Here is a 17,166-nt window from a genome sequence, read left to right as displayed (position 1 = left end):
AAATGCATGTGTGTATAATAGGAAGATGAATCCTTATGATCCAGGACCACAGTCACGACTCAAGATCCAGGGCTCGCGATCCAGGACACAGGACCGCAGGATCATCCATGACTCCGGATCCCGGCGTAGATAGACACCAAAAAGAAAGACATTTGGGGAAGCTGGGTTAATCGGAACATGAGAGTACACGGGTATAGACAGAGAGAAGGAAGAAGTAAGATGTCCCCCGACAAACTAAGCCTATATCAGCAAAACTAGGGGCTGAATCTAATCAGCCCTAACTATAAGCTTTATCAAAAAGGAAGGTCTTAACATGAAACATGAGTCTAAAAATCCAGCTTTGTCCTGGCAACTTGTGCTCACAGCATTCTTATTTTCCAACCTGCGCAGCTGCGATGTAGCTGAAGCACAACACTACATTGTAGCTGGGTGTGGTCCACCAGACCCCACCTGGCCGCACCCTGCTGTGATGTGGGGCATATTCAGAAGTTCAAAAGACTTTTCAGAAATAATGGCCAATGCAGAAGTGTTGTTCCTCCTTCCAAAGTAGTTTGGAGTTGCATTCTTTCTCCCGTTAAAATACATTCTTTGATTTGGGGATTTTTGAAACATTATAAGGGTGACTCCGACTGAGAGGATAAAGCAAAAACTCTCCCAGGTTACATAATGTCATGAGATCAGTCTTTGTTTACGTGCATTGTTGTGTCACTCCCCTGTTTGTGTGTTGTTGCTTGAGTTCAGATTCAGTTCAGTTTTTTGCTGCTTGTGCTGCACATTAACAGTAATGTTTTCAGCATTTCCATTATTGTAAATATATTCAAAGCTGCTCTATAATCACTGACACTATTTTCGTCAAAGTATAGCTCTATTCAACTTTTTTTTTAAACTTTTTTGATTGCCTACAGCTGTCAAAGACGCTTCATTTATTGTATCTTTAGCAGCCAACCTAACCCACATGCCCACATATATACACATATGCCAGGGTTTTAGGCTCTGAGGGGTCAGGAATGTTGAGGATAGAAGGATAAAAAGGGGAGATGGAGAGAAAGAGGGATGAGGGGGAGTAAGAGGGACTAGGAAGGCGCAGAAAAGTAAGGTATGAAGTGAGACTAGGAGCAAATGGGATAATCCACAGTATAGTGTTTCTTCTCGGCTAAACTGTAGTATTATAAAAGTACAATCTGCTGGCAATGATGCTAACGATACCCCGTTTCTTTCTGCCATAGCATTTCTTCATCTCTGCTTGCCTTTTCTCTCTCCTCCTCCCTTTTTCCCGCTCTCAGTCTCAAACCGCTATACATCTCACTGTGCTCGGGTGAGTGTGTGAAGGCATGTCTGAGCGCTGCTTTAGAGCCAACATTATAGAGAGACAGTTTTCTACAGAGCAATCCAACTCAAAGTCCCCTCTAATACTGGTAAATCACCTATAAATAACATTGGATTAAGATGTTTTTTTCCAAGGCTGTGTGAAAGGGATCTGAGGAAGAAAAAAATGACAGAGGGTAGAAGAAAGTAAAAATTGGGTGGGAGAGACAGAGACACAGAGGAGGTATTTCCGGAGTGGTGTTGGGGTTAAGACTCTGTGGCTGATGGCTATCTCTCAATCCCAGTGCATTGTGGGATAGGTTGCTGGACAGGAAGTGGATGGGGTGTCAGCCTGTCATGCTGCGTTGGGGCTGGAAGAGATGTAGAGTGGATCGAAGGCTCCTCCTGGTTTGTCACTGTAAATGTTCTGTTTGAGGAGGCTGATACTTTTCCTGTTGAGCTGGAAAGAGCAATACACTTACAATAAAAAACATACAAGGGCCCGACTTACCATATAACGTTGTTGCATGGAATCCATTTCTGTCTGTTAAGGCTTTTTCTATTGTCCTGGAAATACTTAAACACTCACTCCTTACTCCATTTCGCCTTTCTGGTCACCCAACAATGCCTAAAAGTCTTCAAACAGAGAATTCTGGAACCATCATTCTCTTTGTGTTGTTACACAACTTTATAAACTAAAGTGACACTACATGCAGCTGTGCATGACATTAATAGTTTTCCACTACTCTGCAAAATAAAATGTGCTGTTTTGATGAAGTCATCCTTTCATTCCTTCATTTGTTGCTTCGACCATATTTGGGGTTCTCCTACTGGTCTTTACACGTGTGGGTTCATGTGTGTGTCAGAGCCCAAGCATATTCTTCTCTGCGGCCTCCAATACATATATAAGTTTGTGTGTGTGTGTGTGTGTGTGTGTGTGTGTGTGTGTGTTGTGTGTGTGTGTGTGTGTGTGTGTGTGTGTTGTGTGTGGTGTGTGTGTGTGTGTGTGTGTGTGTGTGTGTGTGTGTGTGTGTGTGTGTGTGTGTGTGTGTGTGTGTGTGTGTGTGTGTGTGTGTGTGTGTGTGTGGTGTGTGTGTGTGTGTGTGGTGTGTGTGTGTGTGTGTGTGTGTGTGTGTGTGTGTGTGTGTGTGTGTGTGTGTGTGTGTGTGTGGTGTGTGTGTGTGTGTGTGTGTGTGTGTGTGTGTGTGTGTGTGTGTGTGTGTGTGTGTGTCTGCGTTTCTTCGCCCGGGCGTCAATCGTGTCCTTGTCTCAGCCTCACCTCTCAGGGCCACCGCCTCTTTTCCCAGCACCCCATATCTCCGTCTCTCTCTAACACCCACACACCCCGCATACCACACACACAGTGAAAATATCCACACTATCCCATAAGGGCGTGCATGTAGATCTAGTTACCTGTGCACCCTCTCTCACATGCTACTGTTTCAACAACCATCACAGCTCTGCAAGACACCATCCATTGTTTACTTTGCTCAACAAACTCGTTATACCTCTGACCTGAAGACACTTTAAGAATATGATAATTATCTTATGTAAAAACACAACTCTCAACTTACTATCAATATAAAAAAAATCAAAAAACGTATTCTTGTTCACAGCTGCCCTTTATTTAATGTTGTTGGGCTTCTGAATGAATCCATTAATAATCTAGAAATGTTTAACTGGGGCAGGAAGACAAAACTAACTCTGAAATGATTTTTCAGTATGACCACTGCCCCCTTGTGGATCATGTTTTTGCATTAATGCGTTTGAAAGCTGTTAAATTGATACATATTTTATAGCCATACTGAATTTGCATTCATCTGGTATTGTAGGAAATACACAGACAGATGAATAAGGGTAGTCTGAGGTCAGGCTTACTTACAGACAATGAGAGGAATCAATAACACAGAGTTAATATAAAGAGACAACTTGACCTCACATGTGCGAGGTGGCGGTGGGAATAATCTTTTTCCTGGAAACATCTGTCATTATGCTGTCATCAAGCGTTGACATGGCAAGTTAACAGAGCTCCAGACACCTGTTGCGCGCACGCACACACACACACACACACACACACACACACACACACACACACACACACACACACACACACACACACACACACACACACACACACACACACACACACACACACCTGTCATCTCACATGTTAAATGATGATTTATTCTGCCTTTTATGAATCTGTCATTTCATGAGGGTTGTTGTGAAAAACCCAAGTTTGAAAACTGGACACACACACATGGTACAAGATGTTAGCATGCCCAGGTGTGTGATGATGAATCTGTTTTGATCTGTTGGGCAGTCATGCGTCCTCCTCTCCTAAGGTTACTCTCCCTCGCTCACTCGCACACACTCACACCGACAGACACACTCACACACAAACACCTGGGTGTGCTGACAGGTGTCATCAGTCCTTGTACATGTTTACCCGTAGACTCACATCAGACTGACTCAGTTTTCGCGGGCTATTATTGGCTCCGAGGCTGTGATAAAGATGTCACATCAATGTCATTTAGCAGCAACTAGTAACAGTCATGCGTGGCGGCAGAGAAATAATTTAACCACACACACGTTTATTTGCTGGGTGGGCAGGAAATACAAGGATGAAACACGGCTGCTAATTCTGCCAACTCATGATCAGCCTCATATGTTTATTTGGCAATGATACATAAATACTAGTCAAACTATTAAATATAGATTTTTTTATAGCGATTGAAAGTTGTAATCAGATAATAGATTTTTTTTTGTATGGTTAATCTGTAAACAGAAACATTTGGTTTTTAAATTGAGTCTGGCCAATGATCATTTTTGTGTTTGAATTACTTATAAAAACACAGAGTTCAGCTGACGTGTGGAGGTGTGTGACAGCCAGGTATGAGCTGGTGATGCATAAAGGCAGAACGACAAATACCTTTGTCTTTTTTTTTCTTTAAAAGCAACCAGATTGGTCCAAAAAGGAAATGCTGAAGATTTGAGCACTGTAGAGTTGCTATAGAAACAAGTAGATGCTGGTCAGGTGATGACTGTAACTTGTGTTCTCTAAGCTTACAGTATAAGCTTGGTGATATTTGTTTTATTGTTAAGGAATAACACACAAAGTAGTCAAATGTATCCTAGTAACAGGTATTGTCTCTGTAGAAAAAAAAGAGCTTTGTGCTTTCTTAAATGGAGGTCCAATGTTGGTGAGTTAGAGGTGTACAGATGTAAAGGAAAAAGGAAATATCACCCTGTTTATTCTTTACATTACTTTAAAGCATCAGTCTTTGGAGGGAAGTTATTAGTTTAAAGTGCTTAATATGGCACTAAAGTGTCCTTTACTTGCTGTTTCAGGTGGTTTATTGGTAGAAAAACCAGGTCAAATATGCATCAAGAAAATTCTGTGCTCCAACCCCGAACATGCCATCTCTGATCTTTGTCACCAGACCTTCACTCTGGTCTATTGTTTCCATGTCAGCTAGGATTAAACGCCAATTTCCTGCCACGTGCTTGACCTTTAAATGTCCTTTAGTGACCTTTTTCTGTAGTCACCATCTGATCTCGGTTGGAGAGAAATAAGTGCTTTTGGGTTTATCGCTGGACAAAAGCCACCTCATACCAATGTTTAACTTCAATGAAAACTCTGTATATGTTTATATTGGATACAATTATGCAATGTAGAAAGTTGCGTATGAGCTGGTTGACTTTAAATCACCGAAGGCTTGTTATTTGTGTTAATATTGCATGATGCACTGTATTTTAAAAGCTACTCTGCTTGTCTCAGTTTATTTGCAAGCAGTTCAACTCAAACCCACATGACATGCCTTGAAAGTTTTTCATTAAAGTTGCATTTTAGATTTATGCACTCACGAAAACATTCTGTCGATACGTGCCATCCGGCACACTCACTTCACATGCACTCCATCCCTTTTACCTCTTTGCAATGTTCACGTGTTTATGCTCTGGTTACAGATCTGGATTTTTCTTTTTAGTCTAAATTAGTTTCTGTGAGTATCCCCATGTATGACCGTTTGCTTGCTTTGCTTTATGAATTATTAAAGGATTGATCATACTTCCAGTTGGGCACGTTTTGGGTCATTAATAAGTTAATGTGGCAATGCAGTGCCAACAGAAACTTTTTTAGAAACCTGACCTAAATTCTCTTTGCAAGGATGGTGGGTCATTGTGAAACTGCTACTGATCAATTAATTGCTAGTACTTTGTTTGACTTTTGAATACTACTTTTCAACTCAAGCCTTCTTGCAGTTTCTTTAATATAACGGTCTTCTAGTTAAGGGGTTTATTAGAAACTGAGACTGCATTTACAGCAAAAATGTACCACTTTAATGTCCTGGCAACTTGCCAGAATTTAGAGCTTCACAAAAGTGTTGCTTTTCTCTGTTTTTATATAAATCATGTAATATGAATAATACCATTAGGTTTTGGTCATCGGCTGTCACCTTTTCACTGTCTATGTAGCTCCCCTTATGCTGAGTAAACTGACCCAGTAAATATTGTGCAAGTTTTAAAAGATGTTCCGCCATGCATGGAAACCAGAAGCAGCCTGGAAGATGGGAGATACATCCCAAAAAGTTTCAAGATGCTTGTGAAAATCACTGCGGTTTATAGATTTGTAGTCAATAGCCTTGAACATGCAAAATACAGGTTTGGTCCTTTTAGAAATGACAGCCTTGCTCACTGTTGTCATGGTTATATGTGGGCAGCTGCCAGTGGCATAGAAACAGAACAGACAGAAAGGACATTACCATCCAAGTATGCATTTCCTCAGTGCAGCATTTCTGTGAAGGGAACATGTGAAGACAGTGTTGTGTTGTGACATAAGAAGATGTTATCATGGCAGAAGGATCATGTGAAAGATGGTTGAGAGGGAGACGGATGGACAGTTATGTCATCGTCACCCTTCTCATCCCTCAGATGTCTCGATCGATTATTTACGGGGGGATTGGTTGGGTCTGTTTGAGCTGCGCGCTGTGAGCGTCTGCCCTGCCTGCTGTCTCTCATTTAGCACACCCGAAGGGGAGGGCCGTGATACACACACACGTTCTATCCCTCCCGTGGTCTACACTCACCTCGACATACGCTCAGGTCTTGCTTACATCACCCATGCAGTAGAAACAGATCAGACGCCCATGCATACATGCTGAAGCGTGCTCATTTGCCTTCTTGTGTTTGTGTGTGTGTTTTCTGCATGACACACACACACTGTGACAGACTAGCTGCGACACTGAGCCTAGAGGCAGACTTTGATACTTCTTACTGAATTTGTGGAAGGACAGAAGATTTGCACACAGAGGCGGCTTTCCCAAGGACTGAATTTCTTTTGGTTATTTCTTTGCTAGAAGAAGAAAAGACAGGAAAAAAAAGACAAGAACATGTTTACTTTATGTCTTGAGTAAGAGGACAGTTGGTGATCCATTCGGCTCGCAAGTGTTGTCTTTTCTTTGATCTGACGTTTATTCTGTGGAGATAAAGAGTTTGTGCTAGTAAACAAACAGATACAGGTGTTTTCTGGTTGTTCGGTGTGCGTCTATGTGCCAAAGTGAGTGTGCGTTCGGGCACAGGGACCGCTCCGTATGCTGCACATGGTTCGAACCCTTGCCCAGTTCAGCATTGCTCTGGAGGAAATGAATGAGAATGGAGAAAATACAGGAGATGAAAGAGGAGGAGGAGGAGGTGAAGAAGTTGTGGACAGAGATGCAGTCGATCAGTTAAAAAACAACAACAGGACTGGGAACTTCAGCGGGAATTTGAATGGGACTGGGACTTTGTGCTGGAAGCCCCAACGGAGAGGTAGACAGTGTTTTCTCTTCTTTGCAGTTGTGTGGTTTTTATGTGTGTGTTCCCTGTGTTGCACCTTTACTTCATATCTAGAACATGTCTGTCAATTAAGAATTGCCTCCATGTAGCAGGCTTCTCTTTCCTTTATTGCTCTGATTCTTATTTTCTTCAGTTTTTCCTTGAGTTCTCATTATAGTTAATTCCTTGTTTTAACATGGCTGTCTTCCTTGGTTAAGAAAACATCAAAAAATCGAGAAAATACCCTTAGACTCCAGAGGGTTAATGTCCCTTTCTTCAGATCCTCCTCTCTCCGTCTCTTTATAATAGAATTAGAGGGGGGTGAATCACCAGATTAGCTCCAACACCTACTGTTACACTCACAGCTCTCTTTGTATTCTCACTATCTGTCTATCTGCAGTCACTGTCCAGTTTTTTTAAATCTTCTTGTACACTATCTTTGTTAGTTTAAAGTTGAATTTTTTTAACGCTACCAGAATTTGCCATGACTATGTTTGTTGTATGCTTTGGGTTATGTACGCTTGATTGGCGGCAGGTTACATCCACATATAATTTGAGGGCGCAAACACTGCAGACTTTAACACAGCTGTGTAGTTATTCTAAGCTTCAAGACCAGCCTATTCATCTTCATCAAGCGATTGAAGGGAGCTTTTTTTCTCAGATTAATCAATGTATGAAGGGCTACATTTATTTTATTATTGTAGAAATGTGTGTTTTTTCCATTGAGATAAGAATTCCCCATAATTAATGCATTTTGAAAAATAATGCTAACCATTCGCCATGATAAGGACACTAGACTTTATTTAGTCTGAAATGATGATGCTTTTGAAAATCTGTTGATCGGTTTGTCAAAATCCTTAAAATAATGATAGAAATTCTAACTGATAAAATCTCTGATTGATTATTTCCAATCTATGTTTTGGACCATAAGATCTCAAACCATAAATAGCATCAATTTTCCAAAGCGTCTCGCCTTGCTGTGCAAAAGGAAACATTTATTAGTTTGATATAGTTAAAGAATAAAGGTAAACATTCACATTAGACAACCCATCATGTAAGGCCAATTAACAAAATAATAATTGACTTTTATGTCATAGTGTAAAAGGTGCAAAAAAATTGTAAGATAAGAGGTTAGGAATGGGCGAGTTTGCGGAGGATGAGGATTCATTAGTATAGAGTAGGTCAGGGCAATCTGTGGCATGCAAATGACAAGGAAGGAAGCACATAGAAACACACACATGCTGTCTCTTACATCTGCATACCAGAAATACATAACCCTGCTGAAAGGCAGAAGTTTGAAGAAGTTAGGAAGAGACTCCTCTTCTCTCAAGACCTCAAAACATATAGATGAGGTGAAATCCATCTCCGTTTTACAGTGATGTTTGGATACTGTAGCGGAAGAGGTGATGAGGTGAATACAGGATGCTTTCTCTTTGGGCTCAGAGGCTGCCAGTTGCTACCTTATCCAGGCTGTTGCCAGGGGATACAGTCGCCACGGGGGGGGGGGTGAAAGCGGCAGGGGTGGAGAGATGTGACGGCAGCGACGGGAGGAGAGATAAGACCTGTCTTTCTGTCGCTGATGCTTTCAAAGACATGACTTGAGAATAGACCTCAGACCAGTATGGGTTTTGGGGAAGTAGAGCCTGTATTGATGCTAAAGATAGTAATATATGTTGCTGATGTTGGGATGCATATTCAGTACATTGGCCACATGCAAAAACTAGCAAATTAGAAAATGACAATAGCATCGTAGATTTAGCAAAAGCGAATCTGGCATTATGGGAAAAAAGTGACTGCAGAAAAGTACATGTTATTCTGTGCTATACAGCTTTTAAGAAATTATAACAAACACATTATTGACTAATTTAAAGGAACAGTTTGACAGTTAAGGAATAGTTTGACATTTTGAAATACCATTCCAGTCAACAGAGACTCCAGACCGTTTCTAATCCAAACCAGGAAAAGGCTGGTACATAACCCCCCATTAAAAGGCAACATTCGTGTTTTATACTTAATACACCTATATTTTCTTACCTGTTGGATTGCCTTGCTAGTCATTTCCTTCTGCTTAGGTAATATATCCGGCTATTGGCTTTAGCTGACAATATCGTACAACACTGAAAGGGAGGAAGTGAAAAGAGGAAAATAAATGCATATTCTATTTTTTCTTATTTACATTTCCCTGATTCCTGATAATAATCAAGGGAAACATTTGATATACTTTTTTCTTTAAATTAATTGCAGGTCATAATCACCTGCAATTAATTGATACAAACTTGTCTCCAACGAATGAAAGGCCCACGGTACACTCTCATAGGTGATTATAATTATCCTGGCAAATTGAAGTGATTTTAAGGACTGTTCAGAGTGACTGATTGAGTTATTCAGTTAGTTGCACATGTTAGAGCTGGAAAAAATCACATGTTTTTGAGACACATTAGGCGCTTTCACACCGCAGTACTTTGCCCACAAAGGTTCATCAGAACTTAGTTCTCATGAACTAAGTACAGATCGCGTTCACACCGGAATAAGTCACCGAGGGAGGATTAGGCAAATGAAGCCGCTGACGTCACTTCTGCTTCTTCTGCTGCTGCTGCTGCTTCTGCTTTGGGTTTACTGGCAGGCCGCAAACCACTTCACGGCGTATACTGCCACCCAAAGTCCCCGGAGTTGGGGACTGGCTCCCAGCAGCTTCGACTGAAGCCTTCCGAGTAAATCGCCAGAACGCCGAGACCTCCTCATCACTCCACCGCTCCCATGTTTTCTTTTGTGTTGCCATAAGTTAGTCTCTCCGTGTTTGTGAGCTGGGCTAATGCTAATAATGCTAATGCGAGGATAATAAAATGGCGGCTTCCCAAAACTTTTTGGGAGTTTTACGGGGCGTGGTTTGCAATTCGCCCAGCCAATCAGACATAGGAACCTTTTTCTCCCACCAAAGTACTTGCTCTCTAGCAGGGACGGAAAAGGGGGTAAAAGGTTCTCATTAACTAATTGTAGTTCCGGCTCTTGCCAACAGATTGGCGTGAACGCGACATTTCGGAACTAAAGTGGGAAAAGTACTGCGGTGTGAACGCGCCCATTGCTACTAAAAAACCGACATAAAATAACCTTGTTGGCAATACATGGTTAGTGATGAGAAGCTCTATGCTTCTGAGCTCAAAGTGATAAAGACTGCACAGCTGTGTCCTGGTCTTCTTGTTGGCAGCAAAGGTCACAGAGAGAAAATAAAGTGACCTTACAAAATATTTGATGTTTTTTTTTTTAAAGCAGACAAGGAAGAAAGATTAGACCTTCAGTCATTTGCTCGCAAAAGGTCTGAATAATAGATTGGCAGTACAGAACAGCTACACAAAGATCAATTTTTTTATTATTTTCTAACAAAAATGAATACATACAAATTGTATTAAAATGTTACACTTTCTATGGCATTTGTTTTATTAAATGTATCAGCACTTGAACACACAAAAAAAAGTAAGCAGCAACACAAAGTCTTTGAGAAATAGACAGTATTGCATTACACAATCTTGTAAAAGAAAAAAAAAAACAATAATTTACGTCTATTTGTCAGTCTGTAGAGCTGCTGAGTGTAGCATAGGACCAGTGGCGGCTGGTGGAAAATATTTTTGGTGGGGCTATAGATAGAGTGAGTAAACATTTTTTTTTTGGGACAAATGACCCCTTAAATTAGGACTTCTGGTGATGTAATGGCACGTTTCCAGTGCAGCGTGGAGCTCGCTTTAATGCTGCGTTCAGACCGGACGCGATGCGAATATTCGCTTCGCTCTAAACGCTCCTATCGCATCGCTGTAGTCGCTCGAGTTTCACCGCAGCTGTCAGCTGTGTTTACTCGCATCATTCAAACAAGACGCGCTGGCTCGGGAGCTACAACAACATGAACATATTTTACCGTGATTAAATTTTAATACACGTTTCTAAATGATGCCGACGTAACAACATACTGATACCGGTTAGTAAAAACCATGAATTAATGCTTTGACAAGTCTGCAGACAGACGGCAGACGAAAAACCTTTTAGAATGCTTGTTCCCTGAATGGAGCTTGGCTAAGCTAACGCTATATATGCTCCGACCGTACACACTCACAACAACGGCCTACAGATATAAATAAACCAGCGACTGTATTCTCCATGACACAGACAGTCTGTGGTTTGTACTTGTTTAACTTTTGTCTAGTTTCTGAACAGATCGTATCTGTCCCCGGCTGTTTGAAGAGCAAGCATGTGAAACAAAAGATAGCATTTACCTGTTTGCATCCAGCTAGCCATGTGAGAAGCCTTGTTGATACGTTGTATTTTTCACGAGCTTGCTGTGATATATACAAATCGGGTTGGTCCGGTCCAAGGTCTTTAAGTATCAATTTATCTCCCAAACTTCTCCTTTCAAAAGGATTGGAGAGTAGCTCTTGGGCGGACCGAGGCTCCGGCGACTCCACCTGCACACTATTCTCATCCAAATACTGCGTCACCTTGGTTACTTACGAGTCTAAAAAACAAATCACGTCAACGCACGTAAGCAACATGGGCGCCAACCTGAGCGCCCACGTGACCAAAATATTTGACGGCGCTGATTGGCTGAAATTATGTTTCGGCGGCACAGTTTACTATTGAGACTTTTGCAACCTGCTGGTTGCTGCCGTTTCGCTCGGGGGCTCTGCCCCGTAATGATAAACTAATGCCATGGGCAAGGCCAGGCAGGAAACAGGTGACTTATCAGTAACTTTAGACATCGTAACACCATTTTAAACGAGATTGTATTGTAGATTATACATTTTTGTGATACTAATTGTATGATATTTACCTTGTTCATTAAAAATTAAAATATAAAATATATATATTTTTTAAATATATATTTTTTAAATATATTTTTTTTAATTTAATTTTTTATTTTGTATCTGGCAAGAGGTGGGGCGGCGCCCCTGCCGGCCGCCACTGCATAGGACAGTACATAGCTGATACACAGCATGACCTTTGCTACTCAAATAGTTATAAACAGAATGACATTAGACAAAGCTGCATGTGCTCTGACTCTGGTGTATGTTGTATTTACTGTCATGCTGTAATGTTTGGCTACAGTTGTGAGGAATAGTGGACTTTATGGACCCCCTGTGTCCACACCATTATCGAACCACCAGGGCTCCCAGAGGGAAACATGAGAACATGCTGTACTGCTCACACCAACTTTACACTGTATTGCTCCACTGTTAATAAGTGACTGTGAGGGGTCTATCCTGTCACTTTTATATATGTGCAGACCACAACCCTGAATACCAAGTAACCTGTGAATGTGTCTAAGAAAAATAATAACCAGAAACTATTAGGGCATGTTTGTGCTCTTAGTGCGACTCTTTGTGTGAATTCCCATTTCACCGTTATGTACAGACCTGTCTCTCTAAACAGATCTTGGCTGTTTTGGGCTGATTCAATTACACAAAACACATTCTTTGTCTTCAGGCCACATCATTCCTGAGATCTGGGTGGTTACAAATATTTGAAGCTAGGATCTCAAGATTTCGGCTCTGTAAAATAGGTGAATCCTTAGGTTTATAAGTTATACAGTATTGGTCGTGTTTTATGTATTCTGAATGCTAATAAAGTAATCACAAATTAACAGACATTTATACAATCATGAGTAATAGCGAGAGACACTTGTCACATAGTCACGATGACAGATTCAATTAACGAATTATTAGCAGGTGCTCATTAGGCTTACGAACTTTTGGGATTTGTCTCCAAAACCTTTTTTGTTTTTTTTGTCTTTTGCACAGTAAAAGGGAAACAGTCCTATGTCCCACATCTTGGTCTGCCCCTGAGAGATGTGGATTTAAGAAGCACTTAAATAGCCAATATTCATTACCACTGCACTCCTGTATCTTTTATTTTAGAAAGGATCACTGGCTGTATAACTTTTTTATTTCTAGTATATTCTCAAAGGGGCTTTGAGTTAAAGGCCTGATGTGGTTGAAGCCAAAGTTTTCTTTTGCCCCAATGTGGCTAGTGTCTGAGGGTTCCTGAGCTATACTTGTTGTCATATATGCCACTGTGTGCAAACGCCTGTTGTAGTATAAACAGACTGGGTGTCCAGTGTCTATCAGCCATGTTGGACTATATCTAGATCTAAAAACAGGCCTTTCTGTTGGCTAAGGCAATAGATCTGATTTTCATGCATGCTAAGACGGATTTTTAAATTGACATAGTCAAGTCATACAAAATATGTCTTATAAATATAATATAAATAAAAAGAGATGATGGGAACCTTACCTGATTCAACATTGACCCTACAGTATCATTTTTAGTTAACTTATGCAACACAAATGTTACTTTCAAACAAAGTGTTTTTCATTTTCGACCAGTTTTGAATCTTCCATCATCACTGGCTTTATCTGACGGATTTTTTTTTCTCACAAAAACAAGACCAAAGTTGTTGAAAAATTCTATCTTGTGAAAGTGAAAATGTTTGACTCTTAGAAATGATTGATTAACATGTCAGTAGTTACTCCTGGTGAGCAACAGGAGAAAACAATAAGCAGTGATTCATGCTGTGTCATCAAAGCCCCACAATAACAGTGTGTGTCATTACACTCGACACACTCTCTGCTCTGAGGCTGGACTCAGACTGAACTGAGGGTGTCTCTGACTTTAGCTCCACGGCGACCAATCAGCCTCTCTGCTCGGGTTTCTATGGTAACACTGCTAGCAAAATTAAACTAGCATTCCTAGCATAATTTCCCCATGATATCTCTCTCTCTCTCTGTGTATGTGTGTTTGTTTGGCTGACATTTAAATAAAGAAAAAAGAGAAAGAAAGAGTTGATGTGCATGCGTCAATTTTGTTACCATAAATTAGGTTTGATTTGCAAAAAAGATTTGAGCAAAGGCAGCTGGTGTGTGTGTGTGTGTGTGTTTTTCCATTTATGGGCCTATATTAAAAAACGAAACTATTTGAAGATACAGTACCATATTAGCATAGGTGATGAACATTGCCAATTTTCTTCTGATATAAAAAAATAAGTATTATTGTGAAACAAGACGTACATAAATAGTCAGATAAAAAAACAAAAACATCAGCAACTAAATTATGAATTAAAGCTCTTGTTAAATAACACGTGAGAAACTGTGATGCAGGACACTTTGGCAGGGCTGCTGCCTACTGTATTAGGGGAGTGTATAAAGATGTATTTTGAATGGATGCGTGGAAGATAATTGGGCAGTAAAGTTGTATGATTACCGTGGCATTGTGTTACCCACTTTGCACATGTTAAGCCCTGTGTTTATTCCTTCACTCCATTGTGTTTGTATCTCCAGGTAGAGTAGACGTGGTCTAAATCTGTCTCTGATGGTTGGTCTTGTTGAAAATAATTTGAAAGAAGATATGAATCACTGATAGACAAGTCCATCTACAATTCAATATACACCCATTATGCTTTCTCTCTTTATCCTCTCATTATCTGTCTCACACACACAATCAATGCCACACACTTACTCATCCACACACCACCTTCACCCTCGGGTGGTACCCCACAGCGCCCCTGGGATCTCTTCAGATGCCAAACACTAAACATGGCCTTTTTGGGAAGTTATTGTTTCGGTTATTTTTAGGGCACAGTGGGGCTGGCAGAGGGGAGGAGAGGAAAAGAAAAAAAAAACGTGTGTGAACGTGTACGACAGACAGTGGGAGACATGGTGGTTTCATATGGACCATAGGGTTTTGCCTGTGGCTCCATGTGATATTTATAAGATGTGTTTGGTACCAGAATATTTTGGGATACTCCCCTGAGATAATATGGCTGACTTGTTCCATGATCCATAATCCCTTTGTTATTCTTCCACCCTTCTCTACACTCAAACAGAAACATACATACATACATACATACATACCTACATACATACATACATACATACATACATACATACATACACGTAGCCTGTCTCAAGTCATATGATAGAATTCATCACATTTCAACAGAGGAAAGATGGAGCTTTTTTGTCATAAATATTTGTCTTTTAGCTCCTAATGTTGACCTCCTCTTGTGGTGTAGAAAAGGTGTACATAACAAAATCAACCTACACGTTTTGTTATAATTTGTATAGCCGCCTTTTTCCATTATCTGTCTCTGTATGTGTCACACTCGCTTTTTTCTCTCCTTCAATTCGTTTTTTAAGTTTTCATATATCACGAGTCATTGTAAGAGTTAACAGCTGAGTCATGTTTTGCCTCTGTGGACTTCCCGGCCCCAGTGACCTATAATCCTGTGTGTGTGTGTGTGTGTGTGTGTGTGTGTGTGTGTGTGTGTGTGTGTGTGTGTGTGTGTGTGTGTGTGTGTGTGTGTGTGTGTGTGTGTGTGTGTGTGTGTGTGTGTGTGTGTGTGTGTGTGTGTGTGTGTGTGTGTGTGTGTGTGTGTGTGTGTGTGTGTGTGTGTGTGTGTGTGTGTGTGTGTGTGTGTGTGTGTGTGTGTGTGTGTGTGTGTGTGTGTGTGTGTGTGTGTGTGTGGTACCATCTTTGCAGTCTTGTCTATGTTTGCCTTCTTGATAATAATGTTTATAATATAGGCCACTAAACTGACAAAAAGCTTTAAGGCCTTGCAAGGCTTTTCAACGTCATGGAGCAATACAAAATTGCTTTTCTAATTAACTTTATTTAAGCTTGGGTTGATTCATTAACATTTTAATTACTTTTAAAATACAGATGTGCATGTCAGTGTTTGGGTGCTGTGCCTTTAGTAGACTGTTCGTATAGAATAGATCATTGATGATATAAATAAAGAAATACAATATAAAAGCATTGATGATAAACTTTCTTCTGTTTTTACAGGACATGAGGAAACATGTGATGATGACCCTCGTGGACACAGAGCAGTCATATGTGGAGTCACTCCGAAGTCTCATTCAGGTAACACTCATTCAAAAAACTCATTCAAAAACCACACACATGGCTAGCTCATACACAGCTCGGTTCTTACATCTCTGAGCTAACAATATGTTCACTGAGTGATTTGCCACCACACACTCACAGACAGAAACACACAGGTGGTTTAACAGATTACTGTGGATGTGAAGCACAAATGTAGGTAACAAAGGTGTTATGTAATCCACTTATTGTCATTTATCCTGTCAGGCTAAACACTGTCTCACTGTCAACAGCATTATCTGCCCACACACACCTATACCCTACACCTATCTCTTTCATTAGCCAACTAACCTTTACCCCAAATATTAGCTGCATCCCTATCTCTCTGTCAGAAAAACACTCTTCACCTTCTTCTAACTTACCTGTTGTATAACCTGTCTCTATTTAAAGTGTGTGGGCTCGCATACATCTGTGTGAAATCTGTGTGAGTGTGATTGTGCATGCATATCCCACATGCTCACTGACTTCTCTCCACATGCATGTGTTTCTTTGTGTGGCCACAAAGTGAATAATCCTGGGCTGTTCCCATGGTGACACAGTGAAAGTAAGTGTTACCACGGTGACTGCAGTGAGAGTGGAGATCCCTGAAGGAAAGTGTTGGATGCGGTTCAGCTGAGACGGCTCGATAGCGCTGATGTCCAAAGTTTAAATCTGCCTCTTTGCAGTTCCTTTCTTGGGAGGTTCCTGTCACCACCTGCTGTGCATTGTATTAGCTCAATAAATGGCAAACATAGAGTTTATATGGCCATACTTTAACTTGAAATCAACTCAGTAGGCCTTTATTTCTATAGCTGGATCACAGAGGTTTAACATTGTAAGGCGAGGACCTCTAGTGGGCGTAATAATTATTACGCATAAAGTGGGAATATAAAGACAAAAGATTTTCACCTCGAAGACCCTGTTGCCGTCAAAAGTAACCACATGCTTATTTTACCCCATACAACCCTAACGATACCTTAAACCTCATCCTGTAATCTAAGAAAGACGTTTTGTTTAAATATTAACCATGTATATAAAACTGCCATTGTGTCAGCTGAATCACTGCTGCTATGAAAAAGCTTTAAGTTCTCTTTATCCCAACTTTCTTCTCTATATATTTTTTAAAACAGCAGGTTGGATTAGTCA

General features: G+C 40.6%; 1 protein-coding gene across 1 annotated transcript in view; it reads left to right on the top strand.

Moving 5' to 3' along the window:
- LOC117456852 (rho guanine nucleotide exchange factor 17-like) overlaps positions 1–17,166 on the top strand; it is a 57,851-nt gene that overhangs the window by 25,054 nt on the left and 15,631 nt on the right. The window contains exon 2 of the mRNA XM_034096690.2: positions 15,946–16,023. Coding sequence (XP_033952581.1) covers positions 15,946–16,023 — 78 coding nt within the window. The remainder of the gene's footprint in view (positions 1–15,945; positions 16,024–17,166) is intronic.

The sequence above is a fragment of the Pseudochaenichthys georgianus genome, chromosome 13 (genome assembly GCF_902827115.2).
Source record: "Pseudochaenichthys georgianus chromosome 13, fPseGeo1.2, whole genome shotgun sequence".
NCBI lineage: Eukaryota > Metazoa > Chordata > Actinopteri > Perciformes > Channichthyidae > Pseudochaenichthys > Pseudochaenichthys georgianus.
This window is presented reverse-complemented; position numbering and strand designations above follow the sequence as displayed.